Here is a 17,500-nt window from a genome sequence, read left to right on the forward strand (position 1 = left end):
ACTCTATCAGTCTAACTCTACCAGTCTAACTCTATCAGTCTATCAGTCTAACTCTATCAGTCTAACTCTATCAGTCTAACTCTATCAGTCTATCAGTCTAACTCTATCAGTCTATCAGTCTAACTCTATCAGTCTAACTCTATCAGTCTAACAGTCTAACTCTATCAGTCTAACTCTATCAGTCTAACTCTATCAGTCTAACAGTCTAACTCTATCAGTCTAACTCTACCAGTCTAACTCTATCAGTCTAACTCTATCAGTCTATCAGTCTAACTCTATCAGTCTAACTCTATCAGTCTAACTCTATCAGTCTAACTCTATCAGTCTAACTCTATCAGTCTATCAGTATAACTCTATCAGTCTAACTCTATCAGTCTAACTCTATCAGTCTAACTCTATCAGTCTAACTCTACCAGTCTAACTCTATCAGTCTATCAGTCTAACTCTACCAGTCTAACAGTCTAACTCTATCAGTCTAACTCTACCAGTCTAACTCTATCAGTCTAACTCTATCAGTCTATCAGTCTAACTCTATCAGTCTAACTCTATCAGTCTAACTCTATCAGTCTAACTCTATCAGTCTAACTCTATCAGTCTATCAGTCTAACTCTATCAGTCTAACTCTATCAGTCTAACTCTACCAGTCTAACTCTATCAGTCTAACTCTATCAGTCTATCAGTCTAACTCTACCAGTCTATCAGTCTAACTCTATCAGTCTATCAGTCTAACACTATCAGTCTATCAGTCTAACTCTATCAGTCTATCAGTCTAACTCTATCAGTCTATCAGTCTAACTCTATCAGTCTAACTCTATCAGTCTAACTCTACCAGTCTAACTCTATCAGCCTAACTCTATCAGTCTATCAGTCTAACTCTATCAGTCTAACTCTATCAGTCTAACTCTATCAGTCTAACTCTATCTCTATCAGTCTAACTCTATCTCTATCAGTCTAACTCTATCAGTCTAACTCTATCAGTCTATCAGTCTAACTCTACCAGTCTAACTCTATCAGTCTATCAGTCTAACTCTATCAGAACTCTATCAGTCGAACTCTATCAGTCTAACTCTATCAGTCTAACTCTATCAGTCTAACTCTATCAGTCTATCAGTCTAACTCTATCAGTCTATCAGTCTAACTCTATCAGTCTAACTCTATCAGTCGAACTCTATCAGTCTAACTCTATCAGTCTAACTCTATCAGTCTTACTCTATCAGTCTAACTCTATCAGTCTAACTCTATCAGTCTATCAGTCTAACTCTATCAGTCGAACTCTATCAGTCTAACTCTATCAGTCTAACTCTATCAGTCTATCAGTCTAACTCTATCTATCAGTCTATCAGTCTAACTCTATCAGTCTAACTCTATCAGTCTAACTCTACTAGTCGAACTCTATCAGTCTAACTCTATCAGTCTAACTCTATCAGTCTAACTCTATCAGTCTAACTCTATCAGTCTAACTCTATCAGTCTAACTCTATCAGTCTATCAGTCTAACTCTATCAGTCTAACTCTACCAGTCTATCAGTCTAACTCTATCAGTCTAACTCTATCAGTCTAACTCTATCAGTCTATCAGTCTAACTCTATCAGTCTATCAGTCTAACTCTATCAGTCTAACTCTATCAGTCTAACTCTACCAGTCGAACTCATCAGTCTAACTCTATCAGTCTAACTCTATCAGTCTAACTCTATCAGTCTAACTCTATCAGTCTAACTCTACCAGTCTAACTCTATCAGTCTATCAGTCTAACTCTACCAGTCTAACTCTATCAGTCTAACTCTATCAGTCTATCAGTCTAACTCTATCAGTCTATCAGTCTAACTCTATCAGTCTAACTCTATCAGTCTAACTCTACCAGTCTAACTCTATCAGTCTAACTCTATCAGTCTATCAGTCTAACTCTACCAGTCTATCAGTCTAACTCTATCAGTCTATCAGTCTAACTCTATCAGTCTATCAGTCTAACTCTATCAGTCTATCAGTCTAACTCTATCAGTCTATCAGTCTAACTCTATCAGTCTAACTCTATCAGTCTAACTCTAACAGTCTAACTCTATCACTCTAACTCTATCAGTAAAACTCTATCAGTCTAACTCTATCAGTCTAACTCTATCAGTCTACTCTATCAGTCTATCAGTCTAACTCTATCAGTCTATCAGTCTAACTCTATCAGTCTATCTCTATCAGTCTAACTCTACCAGTCTAACTCTATCAGCCTAACTCTATCAGTCTATCAGTCTAACTCTATCAGTCGAACTCTATCAGTCGAACTCTATCAGTCTAACTCTATCAGTCTAACTCTATCAGTCTAACTCTATCAGTCTATCAGTCTAACTCTATCAGTATAACTCTATCAGTATAACTCTATCAGTCTAACTCTATCAGTCTAACTCTATCAGTCTAACTCTATCAGTCTAACTCTATCAGTCTATCAGTCTAACTCTATCAGTCTAACTCTATCAGTCTAACTCTATCAGTCTATCAGTCTAACTCTATCAGTCTATCAGTCTAACTCTATCAGTCTAACTCTATCAGTCTAACTCTATCAGTCTAACAGTCTATCAGTCTAACTCTATCAGTCTATCAGTCTAACTCTATCAGTCTATCAGTCTAACTCTACCAGTCTATCAGTCTAACTCTAACTCTATCAGTCTAACTCTATCAGTCTATCAGTCTAACTCTATCAGTCTATCAGTCTAACTCTATCAGTCTATCTCGAACTCTATCAGTCTGAAACTCTATCAGTCTAACTCTATCAGTCTATCAGTCTAACTCTATCAGTCTATCAGTCTAACTCTATCAGTCTATCAGTCTACTCTATCAGTCTAACTCTATCAGTCTATCAGTCTAACTCTACCAGTCTATCAGTCTAACTCTAACTCTATCAGTCTAACTCTATCAGTCTAACTCTATCAGTCTAACTCTATCAGTCTATCAGTCTAACTCTATCAGTCTATCAGTCGAACTCTATCAGTCTAACTCTATCAGTCTAAATCAGTCTATCAGTCTAACTCTATCAGTCTATCAGTCTAACTCTATCAGTCTAACTCTATCAGTCTATCAGTCTAACTCTATCAGTCTATCAGTCGAACTCTATCAGTCTAACTCTATCAGTCTAATTATACCAGTCTAACTATACCAGTCTAACTCTACCAGTCTAACTATATCAGTCTAATTATACCAGTCTAACTATACCAGTCTAACTATACCAGTCTAACTCTATCAGTCTAACTATACCAGTCTAACTCTACCAGTCTAACTCTATCAGTCTATCAGTCTAACTCTACCAGTCTAACTCTACCAGTCTAACTCTATCAGTCTAACTCTACCAGTCTAACTCTATCAGTCTAACTCTATCAGTCTAATTATACCAGTCTATCAGTCTAACTCTATCAGTCTATCAGTCTAACTCTATCAGTCTATCAGTCTAACTCTATCAGTCTAACTCTATCAGTCTATCAGTCTAACTCTATCAGTCTATCAGTCTAACTCTATCAGTCTATCAGTCTAACTCTATCAGTCTAACTCTATCAGTCTAACTCTACCAGTCTAACTCTATCAGTCTATCAGTCTAACTCTATCAGTCTAACTCTACCAGTCTAACTCTATCAGTCTATCAGTCTAACTCTATCAGTCTAACTCTATCAGTCTATCAGTCTAACTCTATCAGTCTAACTCTATCAGTCTATCAGTCTACTCTATCAGTCTAACTCTATCAGTCTAACTCTACCAGTCTAACTCTATCAGTCTAACTCTATCAGTCTATCAATAGTCTAACTCTATCAGTCTAACTCTATCAGTCTAACTCTATCAGTCTAACTCTATCAGTCTAACTCTATCAGTCTATCAGTCTAACTCTATCAGTCTAACTCTATCAGTCTAACTCTATCAGTCTATCAGTCTAACTCTATCAGTCTAACTCTATCAGTCTAACTCTATCAGTCTAACTCTATCAGTCTAACTCTATCACTCTATCAGTATAACTCTATCAGTCTAACTCTATCAGTCTATCAGTATAACTCTATCAGTCTAACTCTATCAGTCTAACTCTATCAGTCTAACTCTATCAGTCTAACTCTACCAGTCTAACTCTATCAGTCTAACTCTATCAGTCTATCAGTCTAACTCTACCAGTCTATCAGTCTAACTCTATCAGTCTATCAGTCTAACACTATCAGTCTATCAGTCTAACTCTATCAGTCTATCAGTCTAACTCTATCAGTCTATCAGTCTAACTCTATCAGTCTAACTCTATCAGTCTAACTCTACCAGTCTAACTCTATCAGCCTAACTCTATCAGTCTATCAGTCTAACTCTATCAGTCTAACTCTATCAGTCTAACTCTATCAGTCTAACTCTATCAGTCTAACTCTATCAGTCTAACTCTACCAGTCTAACTCTATCAGTCTATCAGTCTAACTCTACCAGTCTAACTCTATCAGTCTATCAGTCTAACTCTATCAGTCTAACTCTATCAGTCTAACTCTATCAGTCTATCAGTCTAACTCTATCAGTCTATCAGTCTAACTCTATCAGTCTAACTCTATCAGTCTAACTCTACCAGTCTAACTCTATCAGTCTAACTCTACCAGTCTAACTCTACCAGTCTAACTCTATCAGTCTAACTCTACCAGTCTAACTCTATCAGTCTATCAGTCTAACTCTAATCAGTCTAACTCTACCAGTCTAACTCTATCAGTCTAACTCTATCAGTCTAACTCTACCAGTCTAACTCTATCAGTCGAACTCTATCAGTCTAACTCTACCAGTCTAACTCTACCAGTCAAACTCTATCAGTCTATCTCTACCAGTCTAACTCTACCAGTCTAACTCTATCAGTCTAACTCTACCAGTCTAACTCTATCAGTCTATCAGTCTAACTCTATCAGTCTAACTCTATCAGTCTAACTCTATCAGTGTATCAGTCTAACTCTATCAGTCTAACTCTATCAGTCTAACAGTCTAACTCTATCAGTCTAACTCTATCAGTCTATCACTATCAGTATAACTCTATCAGTCTAACTCTATCAGTCTAACTCTATCAGTCTAAACAGTAACTCTACCAGTCTAACTCTATCAGTCTATCAGTCTAACTCTATCAGTCTAACAGTCTAACTCTATCAGTCTCACTCTACCAGTCTAACTCTATCAGTCTAACTCTATCAGTCTAACTCTATCAGTCTAACTCTATCAGTCTAACTCTATCAGTCTAACTCTATCAGTCTAACTCTATCAGTCTAACTCTATCAGTCTAACTCTACCAGTCTAACTCTATCAGTCTATCAGTCTAACACTACCAGTCTATCAGTCTAACTCTATCAGTCTATCAGTCTAACTCTATCAGTCTATCAGTCTAACTCTATCAGTCTATCAGTCTAACTCTATCAGTCTATCAGTCTAACTCTATCAGTCTAACTCTATCAGTCTAACTCTACCAGTCTAACTCTATCAGCCTAACTCTATCAGTCTATCAGTCTAACTCTATCAGTCTAACTCTATCAGTCTAACTCTATCAGTCTAACTCTATCAGTCTATCAGTCTAACTCTATCAGTCTATCAGTCTAACTCTATCAGTCTAACTCTATCAGTCTAACTCTACCAGTCTAACTCTATCAGCCTAACTCTATCAGTCTATCAGTCTAACTCTATCAGTCGAACTCTATCAGTCGAACTCTATCAGTCTAACTCTATCAGTCTAACTCTATCAGTCTAACTCTATCAGTCTATCAGTCTAACTCTATCAGTCTATCAGTCTAACTCTATCAGTCTAACTCTATCAGTCAGTCTAACTCTATCAGTCTAACTCTATCAGTCTTACTCTATCAGTCTAACTCTATCAGTCTAACTCTATCAGTCTATCAGTCTAACTCTATCAGTCTAACTCTATCAGTCTAACTCTATCAGTCTAACTCTATCAGTCTATCAGTCTAACTCTATCAGTCTATCAGTCTAACTCTATCAGTCTAACTCTATCAGTCTAACTCTACTAGTCGAACTCTATCAGTCTAACTCTATCAGTCTAACTCTATCAGTCTAACTCTATCAGTCTAACTCTATCAGTCTAACTCTATCAGTCTAACTCTATCAGTCTATCAGTCTAACTCTATCAGTCTAACTCTACCAGTCTATCAGTCTAACTCTATCAGTCTAACTCTATCAGTCTAACTCTATCAGTCTAACTCTATCAGTCTATCAGTCTAACTCTATCAGTCTATCAGTCTAACTCTATCAGTCTAACTCTATCAGTCTAACTCTACCAGTCGAACTCTATCAGTCTAACTCTATCAGTCTAACTCTATCAGTCTAACTCTATCAGTCTAACTCTATCAGTCTAACTCTACCAGTCTAACTCTATCAGTCTATCAGTCTAACTCTACCAGTCTAACTCTATCAGTCTAACTCTATCAGTCTATCAGTCTAACTCTATCAGTCTATCAGTCTAACTCTATCAGTCTAACTCTATCAGTCTAACTCTACCAGTCTAACTCTATCAGTCTAACTCTATCAGTCTATCAGTCTAACTCTACCAGTCTATCAGTCTAACTCTATCAGTCTATCAGTCTAACTCTATCAGTCTATCAGTCTAACTCTATCAGTCTATCAGTCTAACTCTATCAGTCTATCAGTCTAACTCTATCAGTCTAACTCTATCAGTCTAACTCTACCAGTCTAACTCTATCAGCCTAACTCTATCAGTCTATCAGTCTAACTCTATCAGTCTAACTCTATCAGTCTAACTCTATCAGTCTAACTCTATCAGTCTATCAGTCTAACTCTATCAGTCTATCAGTCTAACTCTATCAGTCTAACTCTATCAGTCTAACTCTACCAGTCTAACTCTATCAGCCTAACTCTATCAGTCTATCAGTCTAACTCTATCAGTCGAACTCTATCAGTCGAACTCTATCAGTCTAACTCTATCAGTCTAACTCTATCAGTCTAATCTCTATCAGTCTATCAGTCTAACTCTATCAGTCTATCAGTCTAACTCTATCAGTCTAACTCTATCAGTCTAACTCTATCAGTCTAACTCTATCAGTCTATCAGTCTAACTCTATCAGTCTAACTCTATCAGTCTATCAGTCTAACTCTATCAGTCTAACTCTATCAGTCTAACTCTATCAGTCTAACTCTATCAGTCTATCAGTCTAACTCTATCAGTCTATCAGTCTAACTCTATCAATCTAACTCTATCAGTCTATCAGTCTAACTCTACCAGTCTATCAGTCTAACTCTAACTCTATCAGTCTAACTCTATCAGTCTAACTCTATCAGTCTAACTCTATCAGTCTATCAGTCTAACTCTATCAGTCTATCAGTCGAACTCTATCAGTCTAACTCTATCAGTCTAACTCTATCAGTCTAACTCTATCAGTCTATCAGTCTAACTCTATCAGTCTATCAGTCTAACTCTATCAGTCTATCAGTCTAACTCTATCAGTCTATCAGTCTAACTCTACCAGTCTATCAGTCTAACTCTAACTCTATCAGTCTAACTCTATCAGTCTAAACTCTATCAGTCTAACTCTATCAGTCTATCAGTCTAACTCTATCAGTCTATCAGTCGAACTCTATCAGTCTAACTCTATCAGTCTAACTCTATCAGTCTAACTCTATCAGTCTATCAGTCTAACTCTATCAGTCTATCAGTCTAACTCTATCAGTCTAACTCTATCAGTCTATCAGTCTAACTCTATCAGTCTATCAGTCGAACTCTATCAGTCTAACTCTATCAGTCTAATTATACCAGTCTAACTATACCAGTCTAACTCTACCAGTCTAACTATATCAGTCTAATTATACCAGTCTAACTATACCAGTCTAACTATACCAGTCTAACTCTATCAGTCTAACTATACCAGTCTAACTCTACCAGTCTAACTCTATCAGTCTATCAAATGCAACTCTACCAGTCTAACTCTACCAGTCTAACTCTATCAGTCTAACTCTACCAGTCTAACTCTATCAGTCTAACTCTATCAGTCTAATTATACCAGTCTATCAGTCTAACTCTATCAGTCTATCAGTCTAACTCTATCAGTCTATCAGTCTAACTCTATCAGTCTAACTCTATCAGTCTATCAGTCTAACTCTATCAGTCTATCAGTCTAACTCTATCAGTCTATCAGTCTAACTCTATCAGTCTAACTCTATCAGTCTAACTCTACCAGTCTAACTCTATCAGTCTATCAGTCTAACTCTATCAGTCTAACTCTACCAGTCTAACTCTATCAGTCTATCAGTCTAACTCTATCAGTCTAACTCTATCAGTCTATCAGTCTAACTCTATCAGTCTAACTCTATCAGTCTATCAGTCTAACTCTATCAGTCTAACTCTATCAGTCTAACTCTACCAGTCTAACTCTATCAGTCTAACTCTATCAGTCTATCAGTCTAACTCTATCAGTCTAACTCTATCAGTCTAACTCTATCAGTCTAACTCTATCAGTCTAACTCTATCAGTCTATCAGTCTAACTCTATCAGTCTAACTCTATCAGTCTAACTCTATCAGTCTATCAGTCTAACTCTATCAGTCTAACTCTATCAGTCTAACTCTATCAGTCTATCAGTCTAACTCTATCAGTCGAACTCTATCAGTCGAACTGTATCAGTCTTACTCTATCAGTCTAACTCTATCAGTCTATCAGTCTAACTCTATCAGTCTAACTCTACCAGTCGAACTCTATCAGTCTAACTCTATCAGTCTAACTCTATTAGTCTATCAGTCTAATTATACCAGTCTAACTATACCAGTCTAACTCTACCAGTCTAACTATATCAGTCTAATTATACCAGTCTAACTATACCAGTCTAACTCTACCAGTCTATCAGTCTAACTCTACCAGTCTAACTATATCAGTCTAATTATACCAGTCTAACTATACCAGTCTAACTCTACCAGTCTATCAGTCTAACTCTATCAGTCTATCAGTCTAACTCTACCAGTCTAACTCTATCAGTCTAACTCTATCAGTCTATCAGTCTAACTCTACCAGTCTAACTCTATCAGTCTATCAGTCTATCAGTCTAACTCTATCAGTCTAACTCTACCAGTCTAACTCTATCAGTCTAACTCTATCAGTCTAACTCTATCAGTCTAACTCTATCAGTCTAACTCTATCAGTCTATCAGTCTAACTCTATCAGTCTAACTCTACCAGTCTATCAGTCTAACTCTACCAGTCTAACTCTATCAGTCTATCAGTCTAACTCTACCAGTCTAACTCTATCAGTCTATCAGTCTAACTCTACCAGTCTAACTCTATCAGTCTAACTCTATCAGTCTAACTCTACCAGTCTAACTCTACCAGTCTAACTCTATCAGTCTATCAGTCTATCTCTATCAGTCGAACTCTATCAGTCTTACTCTATCAGTCTAACTCTTTCAGTCTAACTCTATCAGTCTAACTCTATCAGTCTAACTCTATCAGTCTAACTCTATCAGTCTAACTCTACCAGTCTACCTCTACCAGTCTAACTCTACCAGTCTATCTCTATCAGTCGAACTCTATCAGTCGAACTCTATCAGTCGAACTCTATCAGTCGAACTCTATCAGTCGAACTCTTTCATTAATATTGGTATGGCCCAGAATATCTTCATTAATATTGGTATGGCCCAGAATTTCCTCATTAATATCAGTATGGCCCAGAATATCCTCATTAATATCAGTATGGCCCAGAGTATCCTCATTAATATTGGTATGGCCCAGAATATCCTCATTAATATCAGTATGGCCCAGAGTATCCTCATTAATATTGGTATGGCCCAGAGTATCCTCATTAATATTGGTGTGGCCCAGAATATCCTCATTAATATCAGTATGGCCCAGAATATCCTCATTACTATTGGTATGGCCCAGAGTATCCTCTTTAATATCAGTTTGGCCCAGAGTATCCTCATTAATATTGGTATGGCCCAGAATATCCTCATTAATATTGGTGTGGCCCAGATTATCCTCATTAATATTGGTATATTCCAGAGTATCCTCATTAATATCGGTATCATTAATATTGGTATGGCCCAGAGTATCCTCATTAATATTGGTATGGCCAGAATATCCTCATTAATATCAGTATGGCCCAGAATATCCTCATTAATATCAGTATGGCCCAGAATATCCTCATTAATATTGATATGGCCCAGAATATCCTCATTAATATTGGTATGGCCCAGAATATCCTCATTAATATCGGTATCATTAATATTGGTATGGCCCAGAATATCATCATTAATATTGGTATGGCCCAGAATATCCTCATTAATATTGGTATGGCCCAGAATATCCTCATTAATATTGGTATGGCCCAGAATATCCTCATTAATATCAGTATGGCCCAGAATATTCTCAATAATATCAGTATGGCCCAGAATATCTTCATTAATATTGGTATGGCCCAGAATATCCTCATTAATATTGGTATCATTAATATTGGTATGGCCCAGAGTATCCTCATTAATATTGGTATCATTAATATTGGTATGGCCCAGAATATCCTCATTAATATCAATATGGCCCAGAATATTCTCATTAATATCAGTATTTTAACTCTATCAGTCTATCAGTCTAACTCTATCAGTCTATTTGTCTAACTCTTCTAGTCTAACTCTATCTGTCTAACTCTATCAGTCTAACTCTAGCAGTCTAACTCTAACTTTAGCAGTCTAACTCTACCAGTCTAACTCTGTCAGTCTATCAGTCTAATCTACCAGTCTAACTCTATCAGTCTAACTATCAGTCTAACTCTACCAGTCTAACTCTATCAGTCTAACTCTACCAGTCTAACTCTATCAGTCTAACTCTACCAGTCTAACTATACCAGTCTAACTCTACCAGTCTAACTCTAACTCTATCAGTCTAACTCTACCAGTCTAACTCTACCAGTCTAACTCTAACTCTACCAGTCTAACTCTACCAGTCTAACTCTACCAGTCTAACTCTAACTCTACCAGTCTAACTCCATCAGTCTAACTCTACCAGTCTAACTCTATCAGTCTAACTCTTCTAGTCTAACTCTACCAGTCTAACTCTATCAGTCTAACTCCATCAGTCTATCAGTCGAACTCTATCAGTCGAACTCTATCAGTCAAACTCTATCAGTCAAACTCTATCAGTCTAACTCTATCAGTCTAACTCTATCAGTCTAACTCTATCAGTCTATCAGTCTAACTCTATCAGTCTAACTCCATCAGTCTATCAGTCTAACTCTATCAGTCTAACTCTATCAGTCTAACTCTATCAGTCTATCAGTCTAACTCTGTCAGTCTAACTCTATCAGTCTAACTCTATCAGTCTAACTCTATCAGTCTAACTCTATCAGTCTAACTCTTTCAGTCTAACTCTATCAGTCTTACTCTACCAGTCTAACTCTATCAGTCTATCAGTCTAACTCTATCAGTCTATCAGTCTAACTCTATCAGTCTAACTCTATCAGTCTAACTCTATCAGTCTAACTCTATCAGTCTAACTCTATCAGTCTAACTCTACCAGTCTAACTCTATCAGTCTACCTCTACCAGTCTAACGCTACCAGTCTATCTCTAGCAGTCTAACTCTATCAGTCGAACTCTATCAGTCTAACTCTACCAGTCTAACTCTACCAGTCTAACTCTATCAGTCTATCAGTCTAACTCTATCAGTCGAACTCTATCAGTCTAACTCTATCAGTCTATCAGTCTAACTCTATCAGTCTAACTCTATCAGTCTAACTCTATCAGTCTAACTCTATTAGTCTAACTCTACCAGTCTACCTCTACCAGTCTAACTCTACCAGTCTATCTCTATCAGTCAAACTCTATCAGTCGAACTCTATCAGTCTAACTCTATCAGTCTAACTCTTTCAGTCTAACTCTATCAGTCTAACTCTATCAGTCTAACTCTATCAGTCTAACTCTATCAGTCTATTTGTCTAACTCTTCTAGTCTAACTCTATCTGTCTAACTCTATCAGTCTAACTCTAGCAGTCTAACTCTAACTCTAGCAGTCTAACTCTACCAGTCTAACTCTGTCAGTCTATCAGTCTAATCTACCAGTCTAACTATATCAGTCTAACTATCAGTCTAACTCTACCAGTCTAACTCTATCAGTCTAACTCTACCAGTCTAACTCTATCAGTCTAACTCTAACTCTAGCAGTTTAACTATACCAGTCTAACTCTACCAGTCTAACTCTACCAGTCTAACTCTAACTCTATCAGTCTAACTCTACCAGTCTAACTCTAACTCTACCAGTCTAACTCTATCAGTCTAACTCTTCTAGTCTAACTCTATCAGTCTAACTCTACTACTCTAACTCTACTACTCTAACTCTATCAGTCTAACTCTACCAGTCTAACTCTAACTCTACCAGTCTAACTCTATCAGTCTAACTCCATCAGTCTAACTCTACCAGTCTAACTCTACCAGTCTAACTCTACCAGTCTAACTCTACTACTCTACTAGTCTAACTCTGTCAGTCTAACTATACCAGTCTAACTCTATCAGTCTAATTCTATCAGTCTAACTCTTCTAGTCTAACTCTACCAGTCTAACTCTACCAGTCTAACTCTATCAGTCTAACTCTAGCAGTCTAACTCTACTAGTCTAACTCTATCAGTCTATTTGTCTAACTCGTCTAGTCTAACTCTACCAGTCTAACTCTACCAGTCTAACTCTAATACTCTAACTCTACCAGTCTAACTCTAACTCTACCAGTCTAACTCTCTCAGTCTAACTCTATCAGTCTAACTCTATCAGTCTAACTCTACCAGTCTAACTCTACCAGTCTAACTCTACCAGTCTAACTCTATTACTCTACTAGTCTAACTCTGTCAGTCTAACTCTATCAGTCTAACTCTATCAGTCTAACTCTACCAGTCTAACTCTACTAGTCTAACTCTACTAGTCTAACTCTATCAGTCTAACTCTACTAGTCTAACTCTACCAGTCTAACTCTATCAGTCTAACTCTATCAGTCTAACTCTACCAGTCTAACTCTACCAGTCTAACTATATCAGTCTAACTCTATCAGTCTAACTCTGCCAGTCTAACTCTGCCAGTCTAACTCTGTCAGTCTAACTCTACCGGTCTATCTCTAGCAGTCTAACTCTACCGGTCTATCTCTAGCAGTCTAACTCTAACTCTACCAGTCTAACTCTACCAGTCTAACTCTACCAGTCTAACTCTATCAGTCGATCAGTCTATCTCTATCAGTCTAATTCTATCCGTCTAACTCTACTACTCTAACTCTATCAGTCTAACTCTACCAGTCTAACTCTATCAGTCTAACTCTACCAGTCTAACTCTACCAGTCTAACTCTATCCGTCTAACTCTATCCGTCTAACTCTACTACTCTAACTCTACCAGTCTAACTCTACCAGTCTAACTCTACCAGTCTATCTCTAGCAGTCTAACTCTAACTCTATCAGTCTAACTCTATCAGTCTAACTCTACCAGTCTAACTCTACCAGTCTAACTCTACCAGTCGAACTCTATCAGTCTAACTCTACCAGTCTAACTCTCAGTCTATCAGTCGAACTCTATCAGTCTAACTATACCAGTCTAACTCTACCAGTCTAATTCTACTAGTCTAACTCTACCAGTCTAACTCTACCAGTCTAACTCTACCAGTCTAACTCTACCAGTCTGTAACAGTTACAATTATATTTATCACTTTAACAGTTATACAGATTCTATTTGATTGATATATCTAAAAGTCAATCTGATTGGTGCCCAGGAGAAAGCCCCACCCCCCCAACTATTCTGACGCAGAGAAGTTCCATCTGACGGAGACAAACACCATTCGGCGACGCCCACGCAGCCGCGAGCACAGCAATGACCAATCAGACAACAGCACAACCACCAGCAGCCAACCAGCGAGCGCCACACCTGGCAGCGGCCAAACAGACAGCAGCAGGAAGAACGTTGACCAACCAGAGAGCAGCAGGAAGAACGTTGACCAACCAGAGAGCAGCATTGACCAATTGCATCACAGCCAGTTGGCCCCCCAGCAGGTGAACGGAGGGGTCGACCAATCTCACCGCATCATCCTGCGGATACGGCCCGGGTCGGAGGCTGAGGGGGAGGTGGCCTCTCGCAGGGAGAGCTGTGATAGGGCAGAAGTCAGGAAGCCGCTGAAGCCGCCGGTGTCGCCCAAACCCTCGATGGTGGCCGTGAGGAGACAGCAGCAGGACCCCCCCACCCCGACCAGACGCGTTCCCTTACCTGGGCCTGAAGCTGACAGTCCTGGTGAGTTTAACCCTGACCTCTGACCCCTGACCTCTGAACCTAACCCAGACGAGACGTGTCCCCTTACCTGGGCCTGAAGCTGACAGTCTTGGTGAGTTTAACCCTGACCTCTGACCCCTGACCTCTGAACCTAACCCAGACCAGACAAGTCCCCTTACCTGGGCTTGAAGCTGACAGTCCTGGTGAGTTTAACCCTAATCCCTGACCTCTAACCTCTAAACCATTTTTTTCTCTGTTTTTTTTCTCCAGCAGATCCGAGGTGGATGCCTCCCCCAGTCTCCTTCAAACCCTGCCCTCCTCCCACCGGTCCTAAACCCACCAAACCCTCACTCTCCTCCCCCACCCCTCTCCCTAGACCTCTCCCTGTCCCAGACACCCTCACCCCTCCCTCCCTGTCCCCTGTCCCCCCCTACACCTCCTCCTCCTCTCCCGCCACCAGCCCCTCCACTCCCCAGACCCCCTCCACCCCCGGTTCCACCCCCCACCCCGTCAAGCCTCCCCGCTCCTCCATTTCTGGCCTCTCTGTCGACCTGCTGGTGGGGAGGGAGGGGGAGGAGAGGGAGGAGAGAGGGAGGGAGGAAGAAAGACTAAAAGAGGACCGGAGAGAAGTTGAGAAGGTGGAGGAGGAGAAGAGAGTTGAGAGGAGGAGAGAGAAGGAGGAGGTGGAGGAGGAGAGGAGAGTTGAGAGAAGGAGAGAGAAGGAGGAGGAGAGGAGAGTTGAGAGAAGGAGAGAGAAGGAGGAGGAGAGGAGAGTTGAGAGAAGGAGAGAGACGGAGGAGTTGGAGAGGAGAGTTGAGAGAAGGAGAGAGCAGGAGGAGGAGCAGACCAAGGAGGAGGCTCCAGCCCAAGTAGGGGAGGAGGAGGAAGAAGAGGAGGTGCATCATCTGAGGTTGGAGGAGACCAGCGCCTCCCTAGCTGCAGCTCTGGAAGCTGTGGAGCAGAAGATTAACCAGGATCACACACACAACCAGTGAGGAGACACACACACACACACACACACACACACACACACACACACACACACACACACAACCAGTGAGCAGACACACACACACACAACCAGTGAGGAGACACACACACACAACCAGTGAGGAGACACACACACACAACCAGTGAGGACACACACACACACAACCAGTGAGGACACACACACACACACACACACAACCAGTGAGGAGACACACACACACACAACCAGTGAGGACACACACACACACACACACACAACCAGTGAGGAGACACACACACACACACACACACACACACACACACACAACCAGTGAGGAGACACACACACACACACAACCAGTGAGGAGACACACACACACACACAACCAGTGAGGAGACACACACACACACACACACACACACACCACACACACACACACACACAACCAGTGATGAGACACACACACACACACAACCAGTGAGGAGACACACACACACACAACCAGTGAGGAGACACACACACACACACAACCAGTGAGGAGACACACACACACAACCAGTGAGGAGACACACACACACACACACACAACCAGTGAGGAGACACACACACACAACCAGTGAGGAGACACACACACACAACCAGTGAGGAGACACACACACACAACCAGTGAGGACACACACACACACACACAACCAGTGAGGAGACACACACACACAACCAGTGAGGAGACACACACACACACACAACCAGTGAGGAGACACACACACACACACACACACAACCAGTGAGGAGACAAACACTTTCAAATTGCCATTGATAAAATGCATTTGTGTTCGTCGTCCGAAGCTTGTACCCATACCCCCACCATAGGGCACTGTGTTCACAACGTTGGCATCAGCAAACCACTCAACTTGTTGAGCATGGGATCAACACTTAACATGTTGAACATGGGATCAACACTTAACATGTTGAACATGGGATCAACACTTAACATGTTGAACATGGGATCAACACTTTACATGTTGAACATGGGATCAACACTTAACATGTTGAACATGGGAATTTACATGTTGAACATGGGATCAACACTTAACATGTTGAACATGGGATCAACACTTTACATGTTGAACATGGGATCAACACTTAACATGTTGAACATGGGATCAACACTTAACATGTTGAACATGGGACTTTACATGTTGAACATGGGACTTTACATGTTGAACATGGGATCAACACTTAACATGTTGAACATGGGACTTTACATGTTGAACATGGGACTTTACATGTTGAACATGGGACTTTACATGTTGAACATGGGACTTTACATGTTGAACATGGGACTTTACATGTTGAACATGGGACTTTACATGTTGAACATGGGACTTTACATGTTGAACATGGGACTTTACATGTTGAACATGGGACTTTACATGTTGAACATGGGACTTTACATGTTGAACATGGGACTTTACATGTTGAACATGGGACTTAACATGTTGAACATGGGACTTTACATGTTGAACATGGGACTTTACATGTTGAACATGGGACTTTACATGTTGCGTTTATGTTTTTGTTCAGTTTTAATGGAATCACTTGAGAAGTGTTTGATTTTTAGGTAAACATCCCCTTTAAGAGGTATCATTGGATATGAGAAGATGTTTACTTGTTTAATGTCTCTCTCTCTCTCTCTCCCCCTCCCTCCCTCTCTGTCTCCCTCTCTGTCTCTCTCTCTCTCTCTCTCTCTCTCTCTCTCTCTCCCTCCCTCCCTCCCTCTCTCTCTCTCTCTCTCTTTCTTTCTCCCTCCCTCCCTCCCTCCCTCCCTGCCTCTCTCTCCCCCTCCCTCCCTCCCTCCCTCCCTCCCTCCCTCCCTCCCTCCATCCCTGCCTCTCTCTCCCTCTCCCTGCCTCCCTCCCTCCCTCTCTCTCCCTCTCTCTCTCTCCCTCCCTCCCTCCCTCCCTCCCTCCCTCCCTCCCTCCCTCCCTCCCTCCCTCCCTCCCTGCCTCTCCCTCCCTCTCTCCCTCCCTCCCTCTCCCTCTCTCCAGTTCTCTACTGGAGGAGAAGACGACAGTCAACATTCTAGACGACATCGGCAGCATGTTTGACGACCTGGCGGACCAATTGGACGCCATGTTGGACTAGAGCTCCCAGCGTCGCTACGACAACCAGCCAAGAGCTGACTGCTTACGCCAGCTATCCCAGGGTGCTTTGCGGCTCCTGTATAGAATAGCTATGATAGAAGTGTTCCTGTGTGTTCATATTCCTGACGTAGTGCACTACTATAGAGCTCGGGTCGACTGCACTACATAGGAGGGAATGGGG

General features: G+C 40.6%; 1 protein-coding gene across 1 annotated transcript in view; it reads left to right on the forward strand.

Moving 5' to 3' along the window:
• Positions 1-13,714: 13,714 nt before the first annotated feature.
• LOC139394428 (caskin-1-like) overlaps positions 13,715-17,500 on the forward strand; it is a gene marked incomplete at its 5' end in the record, with an annotated part of 4,385 nt that continues 599 nt past the window's right edge. Inside the window, 3 exons of the mRNA XM_071142494.1 lie at positions 13,715-14,226; positions 14,476-15,196; positions 17,224-17,500. The exon at positions 17,224-17,500 is cut by the window's right edge and continues 599 nt beyond it. Coding sequence (XP_070998595.1) covers positions 13,715-14,226; positions 14,476-15,196; positions 17,224-17,320 — 1,330 coding nt within the window. The remainder of the gene's footprint in view (positions 14,227-14,475; positions 15,197-17,223) is intronic.

Source organism: Oncorhynchus clarkii, unplaced genomic scaffold (assembly GCF_045791955.1).
Source record: "Oncorhynchus clarkii lewisi isolate Uvic-CL-2024 unplaced genomic scaffold, UVic_Ocla_1.0 unplaced_contig_14094_pilon_pilon, whole genome shotgun sequence".
NCBI lineage: Eukaryota > Metazoa > Chordata > Actinopteri > Salmoniformes > Salmonidae > Oncorhynchus > Oncorhynchus clarkii.